The 24816-nt window shown below is 44.0% G+C and overlaps 1 protein-coding gene across 1 annotated transcript in view; it reads left to right on the plus strand.

The window, feature by feature from the left end:
- Window positions 1-24816, plus strand: part of LOC106572527 (lysophosphatidic acid receptor 1) — a 100761-nt gene that overhangs the window by 29226 nt on the left and 46719 nt on the right. Inside the window, exon 2 of the mRNA XM_014146771.3 lies at window positions 11038-11797. Coding sequence (XP_014002246.1) covers window positions 11059-11797 — 739 coding nt within the window. The 5' untranslated portion in view covers window positions 11038-11058. The remainder of the gene's footprint in view (window positions 1-11037; window positions 11798-24816) is intronic.

Genomic DNA, 24816 nt, shown 5'->3' on the forward strand with positions numbered 1-24816 from the left:
TTGTATATTGCAGGGACTATTCGATGCTAGTTCAGTCCGCCACAGGATGTTTTTGTGCTGGTCGAGGCCAGTCAGGTCTGGAGTGAACCAAGGGCTATAGCTGTTCTTAGTTCTACATTTTTTCAAAGGGGCATGCTTATTTAAGATGGTGAGGAAGGCACTTTTAAGGAACGACCAGGCATCCTCTACTGACGGGTTGAGGTCAATATCCTTCCAGGATACCCGGGCCAGGTCAATTAGAAAGGCCTGCTCGCAGAAGCTCCCTCAAACACATTTGTCAGTGATGAGGGGTGGTCGTTTGACCGCGGACCCATAGTGGATACAGGCATTGAGGCAGTGATCGCTGAGATCCTGATTTCAAAACAGCAGAGGTGTATTTACAGGGCAAGTTGGTCAGGATAATATCTATGAGGGTGCTCATGTTTACAGATTTAGGGTTGTACCTGGTAGGTTCCTTTATAATTTGTGAGATTGAGGGCATCTAGCTTAGATTGTAGGACTGCCGGGTGTTAAGCATATCCCAGTTTAGGTCACCTAACAGAACATTTACATTTAAGTCATTTAGCATACATTTCATTTCATGCATTTTATTTTTTTGTACTGGCCCCCCGTGGGAATCAAACCCACAACCCTGGCGTTGTACACACCATGCTGGCATTGCAAACACCATGCTCTACCAACTGAGCCACAGGGAAGACCTTTGAAGATAGATTGGGGGCAATCAATTCACATATGGGGTCCAGGGTGCAGATGGGGACTGAGGGAGGTCGAAAAGAGGTCGGCAACAGTGAAAGATTTATTTCTGGAGAGATTCATTTTTTTAAATTAGAAGCTCGAGCTGTTTGGGCATAGACCTGGATAGTGTGACAGAACTCTGCAGGCAAGCTATCTCTGCAGTAGATTGCAACTCCTCCCCCTTTAGCAGTTCTATCTTGACAAAAAATGTTGTAGTTGGGTATGGAAATCTCCGAACTTTTGGTGGCCTTCGTAAGCCAGGATTCAGACACGGCAAGGACATCCGGGTTGGCGGAGTGTGCTAAAGCAGTGAGAAAAACGAACTTAGGGAGGAGGCTTCTGATGTTAACATGCATGAAACCAAGGCTTTTTCAATTACAGAAGTCAACAAATGAGAGTGCCTAGGGACACACAGGGTTAACCTCCACATTACCCGAGGAACAGAGGGGGAGTAGGATGAGGGTCTAGTGCGTTGGGGACAGAGAATAAAGGAGCAGATTTCTGGGCGTGGTAGAAAAGATTCAGGACATAATGTACAGACGGGTATGGTAGGGTATATATTTACTAAGATTTCAGTATTTATACCAAAGTATAAAAAACAAACTCTTGTATTTTTTTCATGTCAAAATGAATAGAATTGCAGGACATTATAATTGATTTATTTTTTATCTCAGGCAAAATTAGTAGATATGCGTGGTATTCGTTATAAAATTGCAAAGTTATTTCCGCCCTATGCGGAAATGCGTGGAATTGCAGAAAACTTCCTTTAAAAACTGCAACGTTCTTTATGGTCCATGGCAAAATGTGTAGATTTGCAGGAAATTAACATTACAACTTATCTTTCCACCGTGAAGAGGGGGGCGACTAAAATATTTTGCCGTGAGATGGGGTTGGGGCCCAACCAAATCTTGCGTAGGGCCTCCAAAATGCTAGGGCCGGTCCTGTGTGTGAGCTGTTTGATGAGACTGTGTTGAAGTGAAGGGAGGACAAAAGCTTTCTATGCTTAACTGTGTGCAGACAGTCCTCTCTCTCTCTCTCTCTCTCTCTCTCCTCTCTCTCTCTCTCTCTCTCTCTCTCTCTCTCTCTCTCCGTCAATGGGATAAAAAGACCAGGCTAGGTGTATCCCAAATGGCATTCCATTCCCTATATAGTGCACTACTTCTCACCAGATGCACATGGGCCATTTGGGACACGTCCATTCGTCTTCTCTTGTAGACAGGACCACCCTGGAGCACCCTGTGTCTAGCACTGATGAGGTCACAGCCTGCCTATTATCCTGTCGCTCCCTATGGTCAAAAGAGACAGAACAAAGGAACTCTTATCTGGTCGGATTTACAATTAAACACAGCCATTCCATGAGAATCAATGGATGCGTCCCAAATGGCTCTCTATTCCGTATTTAGTGCACTACTTTAGACTATGTCACAGGGAATAGAGTGCCATTTGGGACACAGTACCTCCATCCGCCCAGCAGAAGGTAATACATGGATAATACATATGACTGGAGGAGGAGAGGAGGTATGTCTGTAAAACATATGACTGGAGGAGAGGTATGGCTGTAATATATATGACTAGGGGCAAAGGTATGGCTGTAATATATATGACTAGGAGCAGAGGTATGGCTGTAATATATATGACTAGGGGCAGAGGTATGGCTGTAATATATATGACTGGAGGAGGAGAAGAGGTATGGCTGTAATACATACAGTGAGTGGAAAAAAGTATTTGATCCCCTGCTGATTTTGTACGTTTGAACAGTGAGAGACAGAATAACAACAAAAAAATCCAGAAAAAACTCATGTCAAAAAAGTTATAAATTGATTTGCATTTTAATGAGGGAAATAAGTATTTGACCCCTCTGCAAAACATGACTTAGTACTTGGTGGCAAAACCCTTGTTGGCAATCACAGAGGTCAGACGTTTCTTGTAGTTGGCCACCAGGTTTGCACACCTCTTAGGAGGGATTTTGTCCCACTCTTCTTTGCAGATCTTCTCCAAGTCATTAAGGTTTTGAGGCTGACGTTTGGCAACTCGAACCTTCAGCTCCCTCCACAGATTTTCTATGGGATTAAGGTCTGGAGACTGGCTAGGCCACTCCAGGACCTTAATGTGCTTCTTCTTGAGCCACTCCTTTGTTGCCTTGGCCGTGTGTTTTGGGTCATTGTCATGCTGGAATAAACATTTTCAATGCCCTGGCTGAGGGAAGGAGGTTCTCACCCAAGATTTGACAGTACATGGCCCCGTCCATCGTTCCTTTGATGCGGTGAAGTTGTCCTGTCCCCTTAGCAGAAAAACACCCCCAAAGCATAATGTTTCCACCTCCATGTTTGATGGTGGGGAAGGTATTCTTGGGATCATAGGCAACCTCTTCCAAACACGGCGAGTTGAGTTGATGCCAATGAGCTCCATTTTGGTCTCATCTGACCACAACACTTTCACCCAGTTGTCCTCTGAATCATTCAGATGTTCATTGGCAAACTTCAGATGGACATGTATATGTGCTTTCTTGAGAAGGGAGACGCTGCGGGCTTGAGATGTCTGTTACTTTTTAATTCTGTGACTCATTTATTTGGGCTGCAATTTCTGAGGCTGTTAACTCTAATGAACTTATCCTCTGCAGCAGAGATAACTCTGGGTCTTCCTTTCCTGTGGCGGTCGTCATGAGAGCCAGTTTCATCACAGCACTTGATGGTTTTTGCGGCTGCACTTAAAGAAACGTTAAGTTGTTGAACATTTTCAGGATTGACTGACCTTCATGTCTTAAAGTAATGATGGACTTTTGTTGCTCTTTGCATTTTTGTGCTGTTCTTACCATAATATGGACTTGTTTTTTTTACCAAATAGGGTTATCTACTGTATACCACCCCTACTTTGTCCTAACACAACTGATTAACTCAAACACATTAAGAAGGAAATACATTCCACAAATTAACTTTTAACAAGGCAAACCTGTTCATTTAAAATAGTAAAAATAAAGAAAAAACTGTAATATGCCTGTGTGTAGCTGGTGTAGAGGAGTCAGGCGCAGGACAGCAGATATAAGTAATAAACGTAATTACTCAAGGAATCAATAATACAACGCAATAATCTAGCACACAATAACGGACCGTATTACATACAATCACTCACATACAAACGTGGGGGAACAGAGGGTTAAATAATGAACAAGTAATTGGGGGAATGAAACCAGGTGTGTAAGACAAGGACAAAACAAATGAAAAATGGATCAGCCATGGCTAGAAGGCCTGTGACGTCGACCACTGAATGCCGCCCGAACAAGGGGAGGGACCGACTTCGGAGGAAGTCGTGACGACAACCCTTGAATGAATAGGTTTGTCCAAACTGTTGACTGGTACTATATCAAACAAACAGTGCATTCGGAAAGTATTCAGACCCCTTGACTTTTTCAGCATTTTGTTACTTTACAGCTTTTCTAAAATGGATTAAATAAATAAAAATCCTCATCAATCTACACAATATCCCATAATGACAAAGTGAATACAGGTTTTAGACATTAGACACAAAATTACAAACCGATACCTTATTTACAAAAGTATTCAGACCCTTTGATATCAGACTCGAAATTGAGCTCCGGTGCATCTTGTGTCCATTGATCATCCTTGATGTTTCTACAACTTGATTGGAGTCAACATGTGGTAAATTCAATTGGTTGGACATGATTTGGGAAGACACACACCTGTCGAGATAAAGTGCTGAAGTTGACAATGCATGTCAGCAAAAAAAACAAGTCATGAGGTCGAATTAATTGTCCGTAGAGCTCCAAGACAGTATTGTGTCGAGGCACACATCTGGTGAAGGGTACCAAAACATTTCTGCAGCATTGAAGGTCCCTAAGAACACAGTGGCCTCCATCATTCTTAAATGGAAGAAGTTCAGAACCACCAAGTCTCTTCCTAGAGCTGGCTGCCCTGCCAAAATGAGCAATCAGGGGAGAAGATCCTTGGTCAGGGAGTTGGCTACATGATTCCATATGTGTTATTTCATAGTTTTGATGTCTTCACTATTATTCTACAATGTAGAAAATAGCAAAAATAAAGAAAAGCCCTTGAATGAGTAGGTGTCCAAACTTTTGACTGGTACTGTACATTTAAATATACATTTTACATACATTTGTACTTTTCTATACAGCGATCACATAACAATAATACGTTGCTGAACATAAGCTCTTTATCCTCTTTATCTTTATCTCTTTATTTTAAAGTCTTTATCTTTATTTAACATATATTTATGTTCAGCCACTCTCAGACCATCCCACCTGTTTGGTTTCCATGTGCCATATATATTTTTCAATTGCGCTGTGATGTTTTACATTTTTGCCAAAGCTCAAAACCTTTACAAGTGTATATATATTATATTTATTTACTATCAGTTTCTTTCAGCCAATCCTCAGTCATTTGTGTCAGTGCTGAGCATGAGTGCCCTTTCCTATAAGCATTTTCTTTTGTAAATTAACTTTGTATTTGATCAAATATATTTTTTCCCAAAAGTTTACTAAGCACTGGTAACAGGCTGATTTGATTGGCTGTTTGAACTATTAAAGGGTGCTCTGCTATTCTTGGGTAGCTGAATGACCTTTGACTACCTCCATGTCTGAGGGCACACACCGTTTTCTATGCTTAAAATGAAGATGTGCAATACAAGTCACAATGTATTTCTCTACCAATCTCAGTAATTTACCATCCAAAAAGCCTTTCGACCATCTTGAATGGCCTTTTCCATTCAAAACTTTGGAAGCGTTCAACTTTTACAACCTAAATAATAAAGGTAATAACAATATTTATATAAATGTCCTGAGGCAAAAATATACACAAATAATACATTATCTGATGAAATTGCTTTAGAAAGGGGCACAAGACAGGGATGTCCTCTCTCCCCTCTCCTGTTTGCACTGGCAATTGAACCGCTTGCAGAAAGAATTAGACAGGACCCAAACGTAACAGGTAAACATTAAAATAAACGTATTTGCACATGATCTCCTGATATACCTGACCAATACTGAAAACTCGATGTCCCCCTTGCTATAAATATTTTCAGAATACTCTAAAATCTCTCAATTATAAAGTTAATGTGGAAACAAACAGAAATAATGGCAATAGGAAAAATTTTAAGAATAACTCACCATCTACAGCAATGCTTTAAGTGGACCACAAAAAATATCTAATACTTAGAATGCTTAAGGATCAAACACTTTTTTTTTTCAATTTTCGCCTAAAATGACATATCCAAATCTAACTGCCTGTAGCACAGGACCTGAAGCAAGGATATGCATATTATTGATACCATTTGAAAGGAAACACTTTCACGTTTGTGGAAATGGGAAATTAATGTAGGAGAATATAACACCTTAGATCTGGTAAAAGATAATATAAAAACATGTTTTCTATTTGTTTTTTTTGTTTCATCTTTGAAATGCAAGAGAAAGGACCATACATTGAGATTTGGATTTTAGGTGTAATTTAGATGTTGTCCACAAGATGGCAGCAGTGTGTGTGAAAAGTTTCAGACTGATCCAGTGAAGAATTAAATCACTACACAATATTTTCCATCAATTTTGCACAAATGTGCTGAATTGGTCAATTTATACATTCTCAACTACATAGAGACTAACTACAGAGAACATACAAACATGCTATCGTAATACATGTTTTTTTTTTGTTTACACGATGGATCATTAGCTTCCCTACAGAAAAGACACTAACCTTCACACATCTAGATGGCCGGGTGGGTGTGGAGCCAGACACAGCAGGGGTTCAAACTGTAGAACTGTAGATAGTTCCTACATTTGAATGTAAAAATTGATTTTATCAAACAAAACTATGCTGCATTTTACCTCTGGGACCTTCAGGATGACAAATCAGAGCAAGAATTGCCTTGACAAGTGTTTTATTTTTGCAATATCCTCAAACAATAGCATGTTATTTTTTTTGCTGTGATAGCTACTGTAAGGTGGACACTGCAGTTAGGTTAACACAATTCTTCCCATACATCTTAAAGTTAGAATAAAACTCTTCAGAATGCTCCCAAAGTTTTAATTTTTATTCTTGATAATACCGAGGACATTCTTTTAAAAAGTATACTCGGTCATAACAGACTTTTTATATGGGCAAATTAAGTTTTAAGTCTTCCTGAGTCTGTGGGTGGTTTTAACCTTCCAGATTTGGAATTGTATCAACTAACCACCCAACATATAGTTAAATCACTAAAGAGGAACAATGGGTTCATATTGAAAATGCACATCCCCAGAATATACACAACCCTATGGAACGATCCTTGGATAGATTTTCACAATTCACTGATACATTGACCCACATGGAATACTAAAGGCATAGAAACCGTAAATTACTTTTTAAAAGGAAATGCATATATTTCCATGACGGAATTAAAAAGCAATTTTGGACTGACCAATGTGCCTTTCAGAAAGTATTCACACCCCTTGACTTTTTCCACATTGTTGTGTTAGTCTGATTTTAAAATTGATTAAATTGAGTTTTTTGGTCACTGGCCTACACACAGTACTCCATAATGTCAAAGTGGAATTATGTTTGTCAAAGTTTTACAAATGGATTAATAATGAAAAGCTGAAATGTCTTGAGTCAAAAACTATTCCACCCCTTTATGACAAGCCTAAATAAGTTCAAGGGTAAAAATGTGCTTAACAAGTCACATAATAAGTTGCATGGACTCACTCTGTGTGCAATAGCTCGTCCCGTATGCGGGATCAACATCCAGCGTAAAATCATTTTGCCATATTCATAACCAAACAATAGATTTTTTTTTGTAATAATTTTTTTTCAAATATAGGACAATTTTATATCGTTTTATAGATACACCTCTCCTGAATTGAACCACGTTGTCCGATTTCAAAAAGGCTTTACAGCAAAAGCAAAACATTAGATAATGTTAGAGGAGTATATCGTCAAAGTATTCACATAGCCATTTTCCGACCAACCACATGCATCACAAATAACCAAAAAACAGCTAAATGCAGCACTAACCTTTGACAATCTTCATCAGATGACACTCCTAGGACATCATGTTACACAATACATGCATTCTTTTGTTCGATAAAGTTCATATTTATATATAAAAACAGCATTTTACATCGGCGCGTGACGTTGAGAAACTATTTTCCTTCAAATGCATCCGGTGATCAGTGCTACAATTTACTAAATTACTATTCGAAAACATTTTTAAAATGTAATATTGTCATTCAAAGAATTATAGATGAACATCCCGTGAAAGCACCTGCATTGCCAGATTTTAAAATAACTTTACTGGGAAATCACACTTTGCAATAAAAGGGGATGCTATACTCAGAAAAATAGGCAAGCAATACAGGTCAGCGCCATCTTGGAACAATCGAATATCAAATCTACTCTTGTATACTATTGTAAATATTCCCTTACCTTTGATTATCTTCATCAGAAGGCACTTCCAGGAATCCCAGGTCCCCAACAAATGTAGTTTTGTTCGAAAAAGTTCATAATTTATATCCCAATAGCTTCTTCTTGTTAGTGCGTTCCAAAGGCACCTCAAAATGTTTCGTCATGCACGGGACTTCTCCTCACGAAAGCCCCCCCCAAAAAGATTTAAGTTCGTTCAAACATGTCAAATGTTGTATAACATAAATCTTTAGGGCCTTTTTCAACCAGAGCTTTAATAATATTCCATGGGGACGATTGCATTGTCTTTCAAAACGTTTCGAAAGGGGAGGGTAGCCAGGGGCGCCCGCATCATAATGGTAACGGCCCTCCCCATGTGACCAAGATCAACAGCCTCTCATTCGGTCAGTTTTCACAGTAGAAGACTCAAACCACTTTGTAAAGACTGGGGACATCTAGTGGAAGCCATAGGAAGTGCTCAATGAATCCTAACTCACGGTGTGATTTATAGCCAAAGTGCTGAAGTTGAGTCCGCAAATCAGATTTCCACATCCTGTTAGAAACTGTCTCGGGGTTTTGACTGCCATATGAGTTCTGTTATACTCACAGACACCATTCAAACAGTTTTAGAAACTTTAGGGTGTTTTCTATCCACATCTATTAATTATATGCATATCCTAGCTTCTGAGTTTGAGTAGGAGGCCGTTTAAAATGGGCACATATTTTTTCAAAAATCGCTGTAGCGCCCCCTATCCTGGGCGTGCGTCAAGAGGTTAACATGAATTTTGAATGACTACCTCATCTCTGTACCCAACACATACAATTATCTGTCAAGCAGTGAATTTCAAACACAGATTCAACCACATAGATCAGCGCGGTTTCCCAATGCCTTGCAATGAAGGTCACCTATTGGTAGATGGCAAAAAAATACATTGAATATCCCTTTGAGCATGGTGAAGTTATTAATTACACTTTGGATGGTGTATCAATACACCCAGTCACTACAAAGATACATGCGTCCTTCCTAACTCGGTTGCCAGAGAGGAAGGAAACCATTCAGGGATTCCACCATGAGGCCAATGGTGACTTTAAAACAGTTACAGAGTTTAAAAGGCTGTGATAAGAGAACTGAGGATGGATCAACAACATTGTAATTACGCCACAATACTAACCTAATTGACAGAGTGAAAGGAAGGAAGCCTGTACAGGATAAAAAAAATATTCCAAAACATACATCCTGCACTAAAGTAATACTGCAAAAAAATGTGGCAAAGCAATTCACTTTTGTTGTGCATAGAAAGTGTTACGTTTAGGGAAATTCTAATACAACACATGACTGAATACCACTCTCCATATTTTCAAGCATAGTGGTGGCTGCATCATGTTATGGGTATGCTTGTAATCGTTAAGAACTGGGGAGGTTTTCAGGATACAAAATAAACAGAATGGAGCTAAGCACAGGAACAATCCTAGAGGAAAACCCTGGTTCAGTCTGCTTTCCACCAGACACTGGGGGATGAATTCACCTTTCAGCAGGACAATAACCTAAAACACAAGGCCAAGTCTACACTAGAGTTGCTTACCCACCTTGCAGCAAAATATTTTATCCCCCCCCCCTTCACGGTGGAGAAAAATTACAATTACAATTCTGCAAAAAAATTAATTGCGGCGTAAAGAAAATGTTGCCGTCGTTTTAAAGGCAAAAATGTGATTTCCTTTGTTTTATATACAGTGCATTCAGACAGTATTTAGACCCCTTCCCTTTTACCCCGTTTTGTTACGTTACATCCTTATTCTAAAATGGATTAAATAAATAAAAAATCCTCACCAATCTACACACAATACCCCATAATGACAATGTGAAAACATTTTTTCTGTAATTTTTTGCAAATATATTAAATGTAAAACATGAATACCTTATTTACATAAGTATTCAGACCCGTTGCTATGACTAATACCATGCTAATATGATGTCTGAGTGAGAGGTCAGGGCCCCTGCAGTTGGTCCATGATTACTACTAACCCCTGTCTCCCTAACAACCTACTGTGACTCTCTCTATCCCCTGTCTCCCTAGCAACCTACTGTGACTCTCTCTAACCCCTGTATCCCTAGCAACCTACTGTGACTCTCTCTAACCCCTGTCTCCCTAGCAACCTACTGTGACTCCCTCTAACCCCTGTCTCCCTAGCAACCTACTGTGACTCTCTCTAACCCCTGTCTCCCTAGCAACCTACTGTGACTCCCTCTAACCCCTGTCTCCCTAACAGCCTACTGTGACTCTCTCTAACCCCTGTCTCCCTAACAGCCTACTGTGACTCTCTCTAACCCCTGTCTCCCTAGCAACCTACTGTGACTCTCTCTAACCCCTGTCTCCCTAACAGCCTACTGTGACTCTCTCTAACCCCTGTCTCCCTAGCAACCTACTGTGACTCTCTCTAACCCCTGTCTCCCTAGCAACCTACTGTGACTCTCTCTAACCCCTGTCTCCCTAGCAACCTACTGTGACTCTCTCTAACCCCTAACAGCCTACTGACTCTCTCTAACCCCTGTCTCCTCTCCTCCAGACCCCCTAACAACCTACTGTGACTCTCCAACCTACTGTGACTCTCTCTAACCCCTGTCTCCTTAGCAACCTTCTGTGACTCTCTCTAACCCCTGTCTCCCTAGCAACCTACTGTGACTCTCTCTATCCCCTAACAGCCTACTGTGACTCTCTCTATCCCCTGTCTCCTCTCCTCCAGACCCCCTAACCTACTGTGACTCTCCAACCTACTGTGACTCTCCAACCTACTGTGACTCTCCAACTTACTGTGACTCTCTCTAACCCCTGTCTCCTCTCCTCCAGACCCCCTAACAACCTACTGTGACTCTCTCTAACCCCTGTCTCCTCTCCTCCAGACCCCCTATCCAGCCTTCAAGATGGAGGAGGAACAGTGCTTCTACAATGAGTCCATTGCCTTCTTCTACAACCGCAGTGGAAAGTACCTGGCTACAGAGTGGAATACCGTCAGTAAGCTGGTGATGGGGCTGGGTATCACAGTATGTATCTTCATCATGCTGGCTAACTTGCTGGTCATGGTGGCTATATATGTCAACCGCCGCTTCCACTTCCCTATTTACTACCTGATGGCCAACCTGGCCGCCGCGGACTTCTTTGCCGGCCTGGCGTACTTCTACCTGATGTTCAACACGGGCCCGAACACGCGGCGCCTCACGGTCTCCACGTGGCTTCTCCGACAGGGTCTCATCGACACGTCCCTCACGGCGTCCGTGTGTAACCTCCTCGCCATCGCCATCGAACGCCACATCACCGTTTTCCGCATGCAGCTGCACACGCGCATGTCCAACCGGCGTGTGGTGGTGGTGATTGTAGTCATCTGGACCTTGTCTATCGTCATGGGAGCCATCCCGTCGGTGGGGTGGAACTGTATCTGTGACGTCAGCACGTGTTCTAGCATGGCGCCGCTGTACTGTAACTCCTACCTGGTGTTCTGGGCCATATTCAACCTGGTCACCTTCTTGGTCATGGTGGTGCTGTACGCTCACATCTTTATGTACGTGAGACAGAGGACCATGAGGATGAGCAGACACAGCTCTGGACCACGCAGGAACAGAGACACCATGATGAGCCTGCTGAAGACTGTCGTCATCGTACTGGGTAAGAACCTCGACTACCTTCACAACAGACACTATGTGTTAGATTCTGGTACTGGGTAGGTTAGAGTTAGGACCACATAGGAATAGACACTATGTGTTAGATACTAGTACTGGGTAGGTTAGAGTTAGGACCACGTAGGAATAGACACTATGTTAGATACTAGTACTGGGTAGGTTAGAGTCAGGACCAGACACTATGTTAGATACTAGTACTGGGTAGGTTAGAGTTAGGACCACATAGGAATAGACACTATGTGTTAGATACTAGTACTGGGTAGGACCACGTAGGAACAGAGACATCATGATGAGCCTGCTGAAGACTGTCATGATTGTACTGGGTAAGACCTTACCCTTGACATCCCATAATAACATAACACAGTATCCCTGTGAGACTGAGGTTAAAGAACCTTGAGTAAGGACTAGGGATGTTGTCATGACCGTATTACCGCCACACTGTAAGTCGTCAGTCACGACCGCAGTAAAATTCCACGTGACCGTTGAGCCCAGGTAATCCCCTCTATTGTCCCTCCATCAGGACCTAATGGCCAGGTAATCCCCTCTGTTGTCCCTCCATCAGGACCTAATGGCCTGGTAATCCCCTCTGTTGTCCCTACATCAGGACCTAATGGCCAGGTAATCCCCTCTATTGTCCCTCCATCAGGACCTAATGGCCAGGTAATCCCCTCTGTTGTCCCTCCATCAGGTCCTAATGGCCAGGTAATCCCCTCTGTTGTCCCTCCATCAGGTCCTAATGGCCAGGTAATCCCCTCTGTTGTCCCTCCATCAGGACCTAATGGCCAGGTAATCCCCTCTGTTGTCCCTCCATCAGGTCCTAATGGCCTGGTACTCAGGGCTCTGTTGTCCCTACATCAGGTCCTAATGGCCTGGTACTCAGGGCTCTTTTGTTCCTACATCAGGTCCTAATGGTCTGGTACTCAGGGCTCTGTTGTCCCTCCATCAGGTCCTAATGGCCTGGTACTCAGGGCTCTATTACTACCATCAGTTCCTAATGGCCTAGTACTCAGGGCTCTATTGCTACCATCAGGTCCTAATGGCCTAGTACTCAGGGCTCTATTGCTACGATCGGGTCCTAATGGCCTGATAGTGCATTTGTATTTAATTTTGTATAACCTAGTGAGAGGGCGTTGTTTTATATTTTCATAATTAATTGGGTGACACATTAACCTGTAGCTCCAGAATCTCTCCACCATGCGTTTCCATCTCCTCCCCTCTTCTTCATTCCTTTCTCCAGAACATCTCTCCACTATGCGTTTCCATCTCCTCCCCTCTTCTTCATTCGTTTCTCCAGAACATCTCTCCACCATGCGTTTCCATCTCCTCTAGAGGTCGACTGATTAAACGGAATGGCCGATTAATTAGGGCCGATTTCAAGTTTTCATAACAATCGGTAATCGACATTTTTGGACACCGATCATGGCCGATTACGTTGCACTCCACGAGGAGACTGCGTGGCAGGCTGACTACCTGTTATGCGAGTGCAGCAAGGAGCCAAGGTAAGGTGCTAGCTAGCATTAAACGTATCTTATAAAAAACAATCAATCTTAACATAATCACTAGTTAACTACACATGGTTGATGATATTACTAGTTTATCTAGCTTGTCCTGTGTTGCATATAATCGATGCGGTGCCTGTTAATTTATCATCAAATCACAGCCTACTTCGCCAAACAGGTGATTTAACAATCGCATTCGCGAAAAAAGCACTGTCGTTGCACCAATGTGTACCTAACCATAAACATCAACGCCTTTCTTAAAATCAATACACAGAAGTATATGTTTTTAAACCTGCATATTTAGTTTTAAAATTCATGTTTGCAGGCAATATTAAGCTAGAGAAATTGTGTCACTTCTCTTGTGTTCATTGCACGCAGAGTCAGGGTATATGCAACAATTTGGGCCGCCTGGCTCGTTGCGAACTAATTTGCCAGAATTGTACATAATTATGACATAACATTGAAGGTTGTGCAATGTAACAGCAATATTTAGACTTAGGGATGCCACCCATTAGATAAAATACAGAGCGGTTCCGTATTTCACTGAAAGAATAAACGTTTTATTTTCGAAATGATAGTTTCCGGATTTGACCATATTAATGACCAAAGGTTTGTATTTCTGTGTGTTATTATATTATAATTAAGTCTATGATTTGATAGAGCAGTCTGACTGAGCGGTGTTAGGCAGCAGCAGGCCCGTAAGCATTCATTCAAACAGCACTTTACTGTGTTTGCCAGCAGCTATTGCGCTGTTTATGACTTCAAGCCTATCAACTCCTGAGATTAGGCTGGCAATAATAAAGTACCTATTAGAACATCCAATAGTCAAAGGTATATGAAATACAAATGGTATAGAGAGAAATATTACTATAATAACTACAACCTAAAACTTCTTACCTGGGAATATTGAAGACTCATGTTAAAAGGAACCACCAGCTTTCATATGTTCTCATGTTCTGAGCAAGGAACTTAAACGTTAGATTTTTTTACATGGCACATATTGCACTTTTACTTTCTTCTCCAACACTTTTTGTTTTTGAAATATTTAAACCAAATTGAACACGTTTCATTATTTATTTGAGACTAAATTGTTTTTATTGATGTATTTATATTAAGTTAAAATAAAAGTGTTAATTGTTCATTCAGTATTGTTGTAATTGTCATTATTACAAATATATATATTAAAATCGGCCGATTAATCGGCAGCAGGGTTTTTGGGCCTCCAATAATCGGTATCGGCGTTGAAAAAAAATCATAATCGGTCGACCTCTAATCTCCTCCCCTCTCCTTCATTCCTTTTTCCAGAATATCTCTCCACCATGCGTTTCCATCTCCTCCTCCCCTCTCCTTCATTCCTTTCTCCAGAACACAGAGAGGGGCTGTCAACAGTTTAATGAAATATGTGTCCTTGTGAAAACATGTTACTATTGATGTTCCCGAACAGATTTCACTTTGTTTTCCCACATTATTCACTGGGTAGCTGCACGAACAGGGTTAGGGAGCCCATGGCATCCAGAGTACTGGGTAGCTACAGGAACAGGGTAGGAAAGACCATGGCATACAGAGTACTGGGTAGCTACAGGAACAGGGTAGGAAAGACCATGGCATACAGAGTACTGGGTAGCTACAGGAACAGGGTAGGCAAGACCATGGCATACAGAGTACTGGGTAGATGCAGGAACAGGGTAGGAGAGTCCATGGCATACAGAGTACTGGGTAGCTACAGGAACAGGGTAGGAGAGTCCATGGCACACAGAGTACTGGGTAGATGCAGGAACAGGGTAGGAGAGTCCATGGCATACAGAGTACTGGGTAGATACAGGAACAGGGTAGGAGAGCCCATGGCATACAGAGTACTGGGTAGCTACAGGAACAGGGTAGGAGAGCCCATGGCATACAGAGTACTGGGTAGCAGCAGGAACAGGAACAGGGTAGGAGAGTCCATGGCATACAGAGTACTGGGTAGCTCACCTCATGTTTCAGCATGATAATGCACAGCCCCATGTCGCAAGGATCTGTACACGATTCCTGGAAGCTGAAAATGTCCCAGTTCTTCCATGGCCTGCATACTCACCAGAAATGACACACATTGAGCACGTTTGGGTTGCTTTGGATCGACGTGAATGACAGCTTGTTCCAGTTCCCGCCAATATCCAGTAATTTCACACTGTGGGACAACATTCCACAGGCCACAATCAACAGCCTGATCAACTCTATGTGAAGGAGATGTGTCACGCTGCATGAGACAAATGGGGGTCACACCAGATACTGACTGGTTTTCTAATCCACACCCCTACCTTTTCTTTAAGGTATCTGTGACCAACAGATGCATATCTGTATTCCCAGTCATGTGAAATCCATAGATTAGGTCCTAATTCATTTATTTCAATTGACTGATTTCCTTAAATGAGCTGTAACTCAGTAAAACTGTTGAAATTGTTGTGTTTACATAGCGTTTTAGTTAGGTCCTAGCGAAGAGAGATGGACTCTTAAGCTTCCTGCACAGTGGTTAATGTGTCAGGGTTGGGGAGTTGAACAATACAGCTGATTGTCTGAGCCTACTGCAGTGTCTGACACCATAGCAGCCCTGCTGCCAGAAAAGTCCCAGTGTCTGCATAGCACGGCATAACGTCACATTGTTGAAGCACCAGAACTTTCAGTCTTTACAGTAGTACAGGACATCGGCCAAGCCATGAGCCCCGGGCGGAGGCCAGCCCCCGGGCGGCGTAGGCCAGACCCCGGGCGGCGGAGGCCAGCCCCCGGGCGGCGGAGGCCAGCCCCCGGGCGGCGGAGGCCAGCCCCCGGGCGGCGGAGGCCAGCCCCCGGGCGGCGGAGGCCAGCCCCCGGGCGGAGGCCAGTGGTTTGTTAGACTTACCATTGCAGTTTCAGCATTATCTCAGTCCCTTTCTCACCGTACTGAAGATCATTTAAAGTCAAGCACATCCAATTTATATATATTTTTTTCTGTCAGATTTATCGCAATCAACCAACACTACAATTTGTTTTCTAAAATGACATAGAGCTCTAAGTTAGATAAATTGACCACCAGGTACACTAGTGATATCTATTTTGTAGAATGAGTTATGAGATTCTCATATCATCACAATATATCACTTCTCAAAGCTATTGTTTGCTTCAGCCTCCTGCCATTACTAATGGTGTGTGTGTGTATATTTCAGAGGAAGCACGGTGGGTGGATTTGAAGTTTTCTCTCTTCAGCTGAAGTGAGTTTAGTTTAATAGTTGGAGGGAAAAACTTAACATATTTCCAAGTAACACATCTGGAAAGCAGATGAGGTGCGGCAGATTCCAGCTTTCTGGTACTGCTGTAAAATATGTTATTCCTGATTTCTCCTGGGAACATCTATCAGAGAAAAGAGCAGGATCCCTAACTAGCACCAACCCATCTGCCCATAGCTTAATAAACATGTTGTGTCCATCCCACATGATAACCTGTTCTGGGAATAGTGCACTACATTTTGACCAGGGGCTCTAAAGTGTAATACAAAGGGAAAAGGTTGGCATTTGGGACGAAGATGTAATACCCAGGCACATCCACATTCACCTGTCACTTCTTATTGGCTAATGGAAGACCAGAGGTCACTGTGATGAAGATCCACTCAGGTGTGCGTGTGAAACAAACCAAACTTTATTAGTACCAGGTGTGTTTCCCAGCAGCTCCTAAAGATGACCGAGATGGAGCTATGGGACCTGGGCTGGCTGGCACGGACACTCACACTAACACTCACTCATTCAGGACTGTAACCTGAATCTGATTGATTGTCCGTGTTAATGTGTCTGTAATAACACCAAATGTAAAGTTTCAGATTACTGCATAACCCTGTCTAATTCACTATTATATCACTCTTTCACACGCGCGTGCACACAGAGGGAGAGGAAGGAGAGAGAAAGACAATAATACTGTTCTAGATTCAGACACACTGCCTTTGAAACAATGAGTTGTGTGTTTCTGCCCTGTGAATTCAGAACAAATGACTGGCTGCGTCACAAGTGGCACCAGGGCCCATAGGGCTCCCTACATAATGGCCGTAGGGCTCTGGTCGAAGGTAGTGCTCTATGTAGGAATAGGGTGCCATTTGTGGCACAGACACTGTCCACTAGCCAAGCCCTCCCATCTCTGGCCTGCCTGCCTTAAACCATGGGCCAAGCCCTCCCATCTCTGGCCTGCCTGCCTTAAACCATGGGCCAAGCCCTCCCATCTCTGGCCTGCCTGCCTTAAACCATGGGCCAAGCCCTCCTGTCTCTGGCCTGCCTGCCTTAAACCATGGGCCAAGCCCTCCCATCTCTGGCCTGCCTGCCTTAAACCATGGGCCAAGCCCTCCCATCTTGAACCATGGGCCAAGCCCTCCCATCTTAAACCATGGGCCAAGCCCTCCCATCTTAAACCATGGGCCAAGCCCTCCCATCTTGAACCATGGGCCAAGCCCTCCCATCTTAAACCATGGGCCAAGCCCTCCCATCTTGAACCATGGACCAAGCCCTCCCATCTTGAACCACGGGCCAAGCCCTCCCATCTTGAACCATGGGCCAAGCCCTCCCATCTTAAACCATGGGCCAAGCCCTCCCATCTTGAACCATGGACCAAGCCCTCCCATTTTGAACCATGGGCCAAGCCCTCCCATCTTGAACCATGGACCAAGCCCTCCCATCTTGAACCATGGACCAAGTCCTCCCATCTTGAACCATGGGCCAAGCCCTCCCATCTTGAACCATGGACCAAGTCCTCCCATCTTGAACCATGGACCAAGCCCTCCCATCTTGAACCATGGACCAAGCCCTCCCATCTTGAACCATGGGCCAAGCCCTCCCATCTTGAACCATGGACCAAGCCCTCCCATCTTGAACCATGGGCCAAGTCCTCCCATCTTAAACCATGGGCCAAGCCCTCCCATCTTGAACCATGGACCAAGTCCTCCCATCTTGAACCATGGACCAAGTCCTCCCATCTTGAACCATGGGCCAAGTCCTCCCATCTTGAACCATGGACCAAGTCCTCCCATCTTGAACCATGGACCAAGTCCTCCCATCTTGAACCATGGACCAAGTCCTCCCATCTTGAACCATGGACCAAGCCCTCCCATCTTGAACCATGGACCAAGTCCTCCCATCTTGAACCATGGACCAAGTCCTCCCATCTTGAACCATGGACCAAGCCCTCCCATCTTGAACCATGGACCAAGCCCTCCCATCTTGAACCATGGACCAAGTCCTCCCATCTTGAACCATGGACCAAGTCCTCCCATCTTGAACCATGGACCAAGTCCTCCCATCTTGAACCATGGACCAAGTCCTCCCATCTTGAACCATGGGCCAAGCCCTCCCATCTTGAACCATGGGCCAAGCCCTCCCATCTTGAACCATGGACCAAGCCCTCCCATCTTGAACCATGGACCAAGCCCTCCCATCTTGAACCATGGACCAAGCCCTCCCATCTTGAACCATGGACCAAGTCCTCCCATCTTGAACCATGGACCAAGTCCTCCCATCTTGAACCATGGACCAAGTCCTCCCATCTTGAACCATGGACCAAGTCCTCCCATCTTGAACCATGGGCCAAGCCCTCCCATCTTGAACCATGGACCAAGTCCTCCCATCTTGAACCATGGGCCAAGTCCTCCCATCTTGAACCATGGACCAAGTCCTCCCATCTTGAACCATGGACCAAGTCCTCCCATCTTGAACCATGGGCCAAGCCCTCCCATCTTGAACCATGGACCAAGTCCTCCCATCTTGAACCATGGGCCAAGTCCTCCCATCTTGAACCATGGACCAAGTCCTCCCATGGTTGGTTTGACAGCTGTAAACATTCTCCTGAGCACAACTCATCTGCTTCATTCTGTCTTTCCATGTCTACACTTCTGCAGTCTGCCTAGGTCTGCCTGGGTCTGCCTAGGTCTGTCTGGGTCTGCCTAGGTCTGTCTGGGTCTGCCTAGGTCTGTCTGGGTCTGCCTAGGCTCTGCCTGGGTCTGCCTGGGTCTGCCTAGGCTCTGCCTGGGTCTGCCTAGGCTCTGTCTGGGTCTGCCTAGGCTCTGCCTGGGTCTGCCTAGGTCTGCCTAGGCTCTGCCTGGGTCTGCCTAGGCTCTGCCTGGGTTTGTCTAGGTCTGCCTAGGCTCTGCCTGGGTTTGTCTAGGTCTGCCTAGGGTCTGCCTAGGTCTGTCTGCCTAGGTCTGCCTAGGTCTGTCTGCCTAGGTCTGTCTGCCTAGGTCTGTCTGTCTAGGTCTGTCTGCCTAGGTCTGTCTGTCTAGGTCTGTCTGGGTCTGCCTGCCTAGGTCTGCCTAGGTCTGCCTAGGTCTGCCTAGACTCTGCCTGGGCTCTGCCTGGGCTCTGCCTAGGTCTGTCTGCCTAGGTCTGTTTGCCTAGGTCTGTCTGCCTAGGTTGTCTGCCTAGGTCTGCCAGAGGTCTGTCTAGGTCTGCCAGAGGTCTGTCTAAGTCTGCCAGAGGTCTGTCTAGGTCTGTCTAGGTCTGTCTAGGTCTGTCTGGGTCTGCCTGGGTCTGCCAGAGGTCTGCCAGAGGTCTGCCAGAGGTCTGCCAGAGGTCTGCCAGAGGTCTGCCAGAGGTCTGCCAGAGGTCTGCCAGAGGTCTGCCAGAGGTCTGCCTAGGTCTGCCTGGGTCTGTCTGGGTCTGTCTAGGTCTGTCTAGGTCTGCCAGAGGTCTGCCAGAGGTCTGCCAGAGGTCTGTCTGGGTCTGCCTAGGTCTGCCTAGGTCTGCCAGGGGTCTGTCTAGGTCTGTCTGGGTCTGCCTGGGTCTGCCTAGGTCTACCTAGGTCTGCCAGAGGTCTGTCTAGGTCTGCCTGGGTCTGCCTGGGTCTGCCTGGGTCTGTCTAGGTCTGTCTAGGTCTGTCTGGGTCTGTCTAGGTCTGTCTAGGTCTGCCTGGGTCTGCCTGGGTCTGTCTAGGTCTGCCAGAGGTCTGTCTAGGTCTGCCTGGGTCTGTCTAGGTCTGTCTGGGTCTGCCTGGGTCTGTCTAGGTCTGCCTGGGTCTGTCTAGGTCTGCCTGGGTCTGTCTAGGTCTGCCTAGGTCTGTCTAGGTCTGCAAAGCTGTGGGTCCAACAACCTTGGTCAGTTATTTTTTTTTTTTATCCCAATAGCTGATTCCATAACGTCAGCTATTCTTCCTGGTGTCCAACACAGAACAAAATATACATTTACAAACAATTACGTTTTACATTGACGTTACAGAGAAAATACCTTGCATGTAATACACTTAACGTTTTATGTGATTTAGTATCTGTCCAGTCATATGATCGATAGCGTTAGATGTTATTTTGTTGTTTTCTTGAAGGTGGATTAACTTTTTACCTGATTTTGTAAAGCAGTCAATTTAGTGATGACTCTGTATATTATTGGAGATTTGTCCTTGGTCTGAGGCGTATCAGATTACCTGAATTTACCTGTCTGGTTTGGTGGTTATGTTCATTGCTAGTATACACTAATTGGTCTGAAAGATACCTTCCTTTTTTTCCTTAAAAAAAAAAGTATTACTACATTCTTTAAAAAAAATCAAGACTGGACACTAATTTGCTTTCATCAGGGAACCATGAGCAGTTCAGGTGCATTGATATGAAGTTCTAGGGGAAGCCATGAGAGATTAAAATGCATGTGGTTGACCTTCTAGGGGAAGCCATGAGAGATTAAAATGCATGTGGTTGACCTTCTAGGGGAAGCCATGAGAGATTAAAATGCATGTGGTTGACCTTCTAGGGGAAGCCATGAGAGATTAAAATGCATGTGATTGACCTTCTAGGGGAAGCCATGAGAGATTAAATGCATGTGGTTGACCTTCTATGGAAAGCCATGAGAGATTAAATGCATGTGGTTGACCTTCTAGGGGAAACCATGAGAGATTAAAATGCATGTGGTTGACCTTCTAGGGGAAACCATGAGAGATTAAAATGCATGTGGTTGACCTTCTAGGGGAAACCATGAGAGATTAAAATGCATGTGGTTGACCTTCTAGGGGAAACCATGAGAGATTAAAATGCATGTGGTTGACCTTCTAGGGGAAACCATGAGAGATTAAAATGCATGTGGTTGACCTTCTAGGGGAAACCATGAGCGATTAAGATTCATTGGGTTGACATTCAATCATATAGAGCTAGGAAGAGCTAGTCTGGCAGCCATGTTTTGAGAGTTGGAGCTTTTTTAGGTATTTGTTTTGCTGCAGATGACCATATGACTGGACACTTCTCTAGGTGTGACAGAACCAGAGTTTTAATCACCTGATTCAGAGTGCTGGATGTTACATAGTCAGAACATTTTCTTGTTATGGCAATGTCCTTACCAATTTTAATTTCAATGTTATCTATATGTTCAGACCAGAATAGAGCTGCGTTGGATGTGACATTCAGTAGTTTGGTCTTTTTAACTTGTTATACAGCCAACCCATCCTTCAAAAAGTTTAATTGAGGGTCACCAGTAAGCATATATGTTGGACCAAATACAATACATTTTGTTTTACAAAAATATTCCATCACCAATGTGTTCAAATTAACCCATTCAGACACCGTTCTTAGTTCTCTGCTCAGTACATCTGTTAGCTCATTAAATGTTGATGCAGCACTATACATTGTAGAGTCATCAGCATACTTAACCACTCTTGCTTCGTTTGTTACTGAGGGTAAACCATTAGTAAAGATGGAGTAGAGGAGTGGTCCCAGGCAGCTGCCTTGAGGAACACCACAGGGTAAAGTGAATAGAGGAGTGGTCCTAGGCAGCTGCCTTGAGGAACACCACAGGGTAAAGTGAATAGAGGAGTTGTCCTAGGCAGCTGCCTTGACGAACACAACACGCTAAAGATAGAGTATTTGCAATTATTATGGATCCACATTAGTTCCTGCGAAGGCAGCAGCTACTCTTCCTGGGGTTTATTATGGATCCTCATTAGTTCCTGCCAAGGCAGCAGCTACTCTTCCTGGGGTTTATTATGGAGCCCCATTAGTTCCTGCCAAGGCAGCAGCTACTCTTCCTGGGGTTTATTATGGATCCTCATTAGTTCCTGCCAAGGCAGCAGCTACTCTTCCTGGGGTTTATTATGGATCCCCATTAGTTCCTGCCAAGGCAGCAGCTACTCTTCCTGGGGTTTATTATGGATCCTCATTAGTTCCTGCCAAGGCAGCAGCTACTCTTCCTGGGGTTTATTATGGATCCTCATTAGTTCCTGCCAAGGCAGCAGCTACTCTTCCTGGGGTTTATTATGGATCCCCATTAGTTCCTGCCAAGGCAGCAGCTACTCTTCCTGGGGTTTATTATGGATCCTCATTAGTTCCTGCCAAGGCAGCAGCTACTCTTCCTGGGGTCTAAACAATTAAGGCACGTACATCACACACAAAAAAATTAATAAAACAGTACATAATATAACATTATTACACCACTACAACATGTATAATACCACCAATATTAAAATGTATGCCGGTGTGCTAGAGTATGCGGGTGTCTGTTCCTGTGTTTCTTCACAGTCCCCACTGTTCCATATGGTGTATTTTAAAGTTTTTTTTAAAGTAAAAAAAAAATAATCTGATTCTATTGCTTGTATCAGTTACCTGATGTGGAATAGAGTTCCATGTAGTCATGACTCCATGTGGTACTGTGCGCCTCCCAGAGTCTGTTCTTGACTTGGGGATTGTAAAGAGACCTTTGGTGGCATGTCTTGTGGGGTATAGGGATGCACCGATATGACATTTTTAGCCGATACCGATATCCAATATTTTCCATGCCCCCCCCAAAAAACGATACCGATAACCGATATTGAACATTTTTGCGGCCTTTTAAGCATTCTAGTACAGTTAAATAGTTAACACACATTGACGCAGCGGTCATAGGCACTGCATCACAGTGCAAGAGGTGTCACTACAGTCCCTGGTTCGAATCTAGGCTGCATCACATCCGGCTGTGATTGGGAGTCCCATAGGGCGGCGCACAATTGGCCCAGCGTCGTGGCCGGGGGTAGGACGTCATTGTAAATAGGAATTTGTTCTTGACTGACTTGCCTAGTTAAATAAAGGTTACATAGACACCACACTGTCCCCCCGCAAAAAATGTGGTGGCATTTACGTATGTCCCCATTACCAGTAAAACATAACGAAAACCTATTTCTTTCACTTACTTGCGGTTTTATTGTTCATTTGTTCAGTCTCAACCAGAATTTCATCATACATGTCAAGCAATGAAGTTTCAGCTCTGTCTGTCCATGGTCTCTCTTCCTCAGTGCGCACTGTCACTGTGTCCGTTTCCATCTTGTCCAGCTGTGTCTGTAACATTTCACGTGAACACTGTTTCTTGTCTGCACCGAAGTAGCGGTCCTTGTACTTAGCATCGAGCATGGTGGCGACACAGTAAAGAGGCTCAGAGAGAATACCACTGAATCACTTGTTCACAGCCTCGAGTACTTCTGTAAGTTTTAACCCCACGGTCTGTCGGCAGTTTTGTTGAGTTTCAATGCCATGACAGATAGGTATCACGTCTACTGCAGACACAGTTGATGGGCTTATTTCTCCAGTCAGTTGGTCGAATGGCGCTAGGAGTGTGTTCATGTTCTCAAATGCCATTGAAATGGCAGCAGTGGTATGAGAACCAGCACATTCTTGAGCATGCAATACGGCTTTCCTCAGTACGAAATCCTCGCCGACCCGCTGTGCTGTCAGACTCAGCATGTTCATGGGGCTGACATCGCTGGTCCAAATGTCAGTCGTGACGCTAATAACAGTGATGCTAATACCAGTGCTAAATGTACATCAGGGATGTACATTTCAACAATACTGTGTAACTCCGGCAGGGCAACATCCCAAAAAATAGTGTGTACCGGGGCCCGACCAGTCGGCGAAAAGCCAACATCATCCACGACAGAGGACGGTTGATTGTCAAGGGCAATGAAATCCATTATCTTATATATCGTGTGTCTCGCTGAAATGTTCTTACTCTTTCAAATGACTGCTGGACTTGAACTTGTTTAGTTGTTGGAAGTGTGCGCTTAGTGTTTTTCTGCTTTTGTTCTGTGTTTTTCATGGCGTCATTACGTCATCTACTTGTACTTTATATAGGTATGCACATCAGCTTTGACATCGGTTTTGTACATTGGCATTAAACTAGACAATGTTGGCATTTATAGCCTATATCGTCCGATTCCGATAGGCTCACCAATATATCGTTTGTCCCTGCCTGTGGGTTATGCATGGGTGTCCAAGCTGTGTGCTCGTAGGTTAAACACCTCTTCTAGATAGGAGCCTATATACATCATTTCAAAGGGATTTTCTGATGATCAATTAGCCTTTTTAAAATGATAAACTTGGATTAGCTAACACAACATGCCATTGGAACACAGGAGTGATGGTTGCTGATAATGGGCCTCTGTACGCCTATGTAGATATTCCATTAAAAAATCAGCTGTTTCAAGCTACAATAGTAATTTACAACATTAAAATGTCTACACTGTATTTCTGATCAATTTGATATTATAATGGACAAAAATGTGCTTTTCTTTCAAAAACAACGAC

The sequence above is a fragment of the Salmo salar genome, chromosome 01, assembly GCF_965601325.2.
Source record: "Salmo salar chromosome 01, fSalSal1, whole genome shotgun sequence".
NCBI classification, from domain to species: Eukaryota; Metazoa; Chordata; class Actinopteri; order Salmoniformes; family Salmonidae; genus Salmo; species Salmo salar.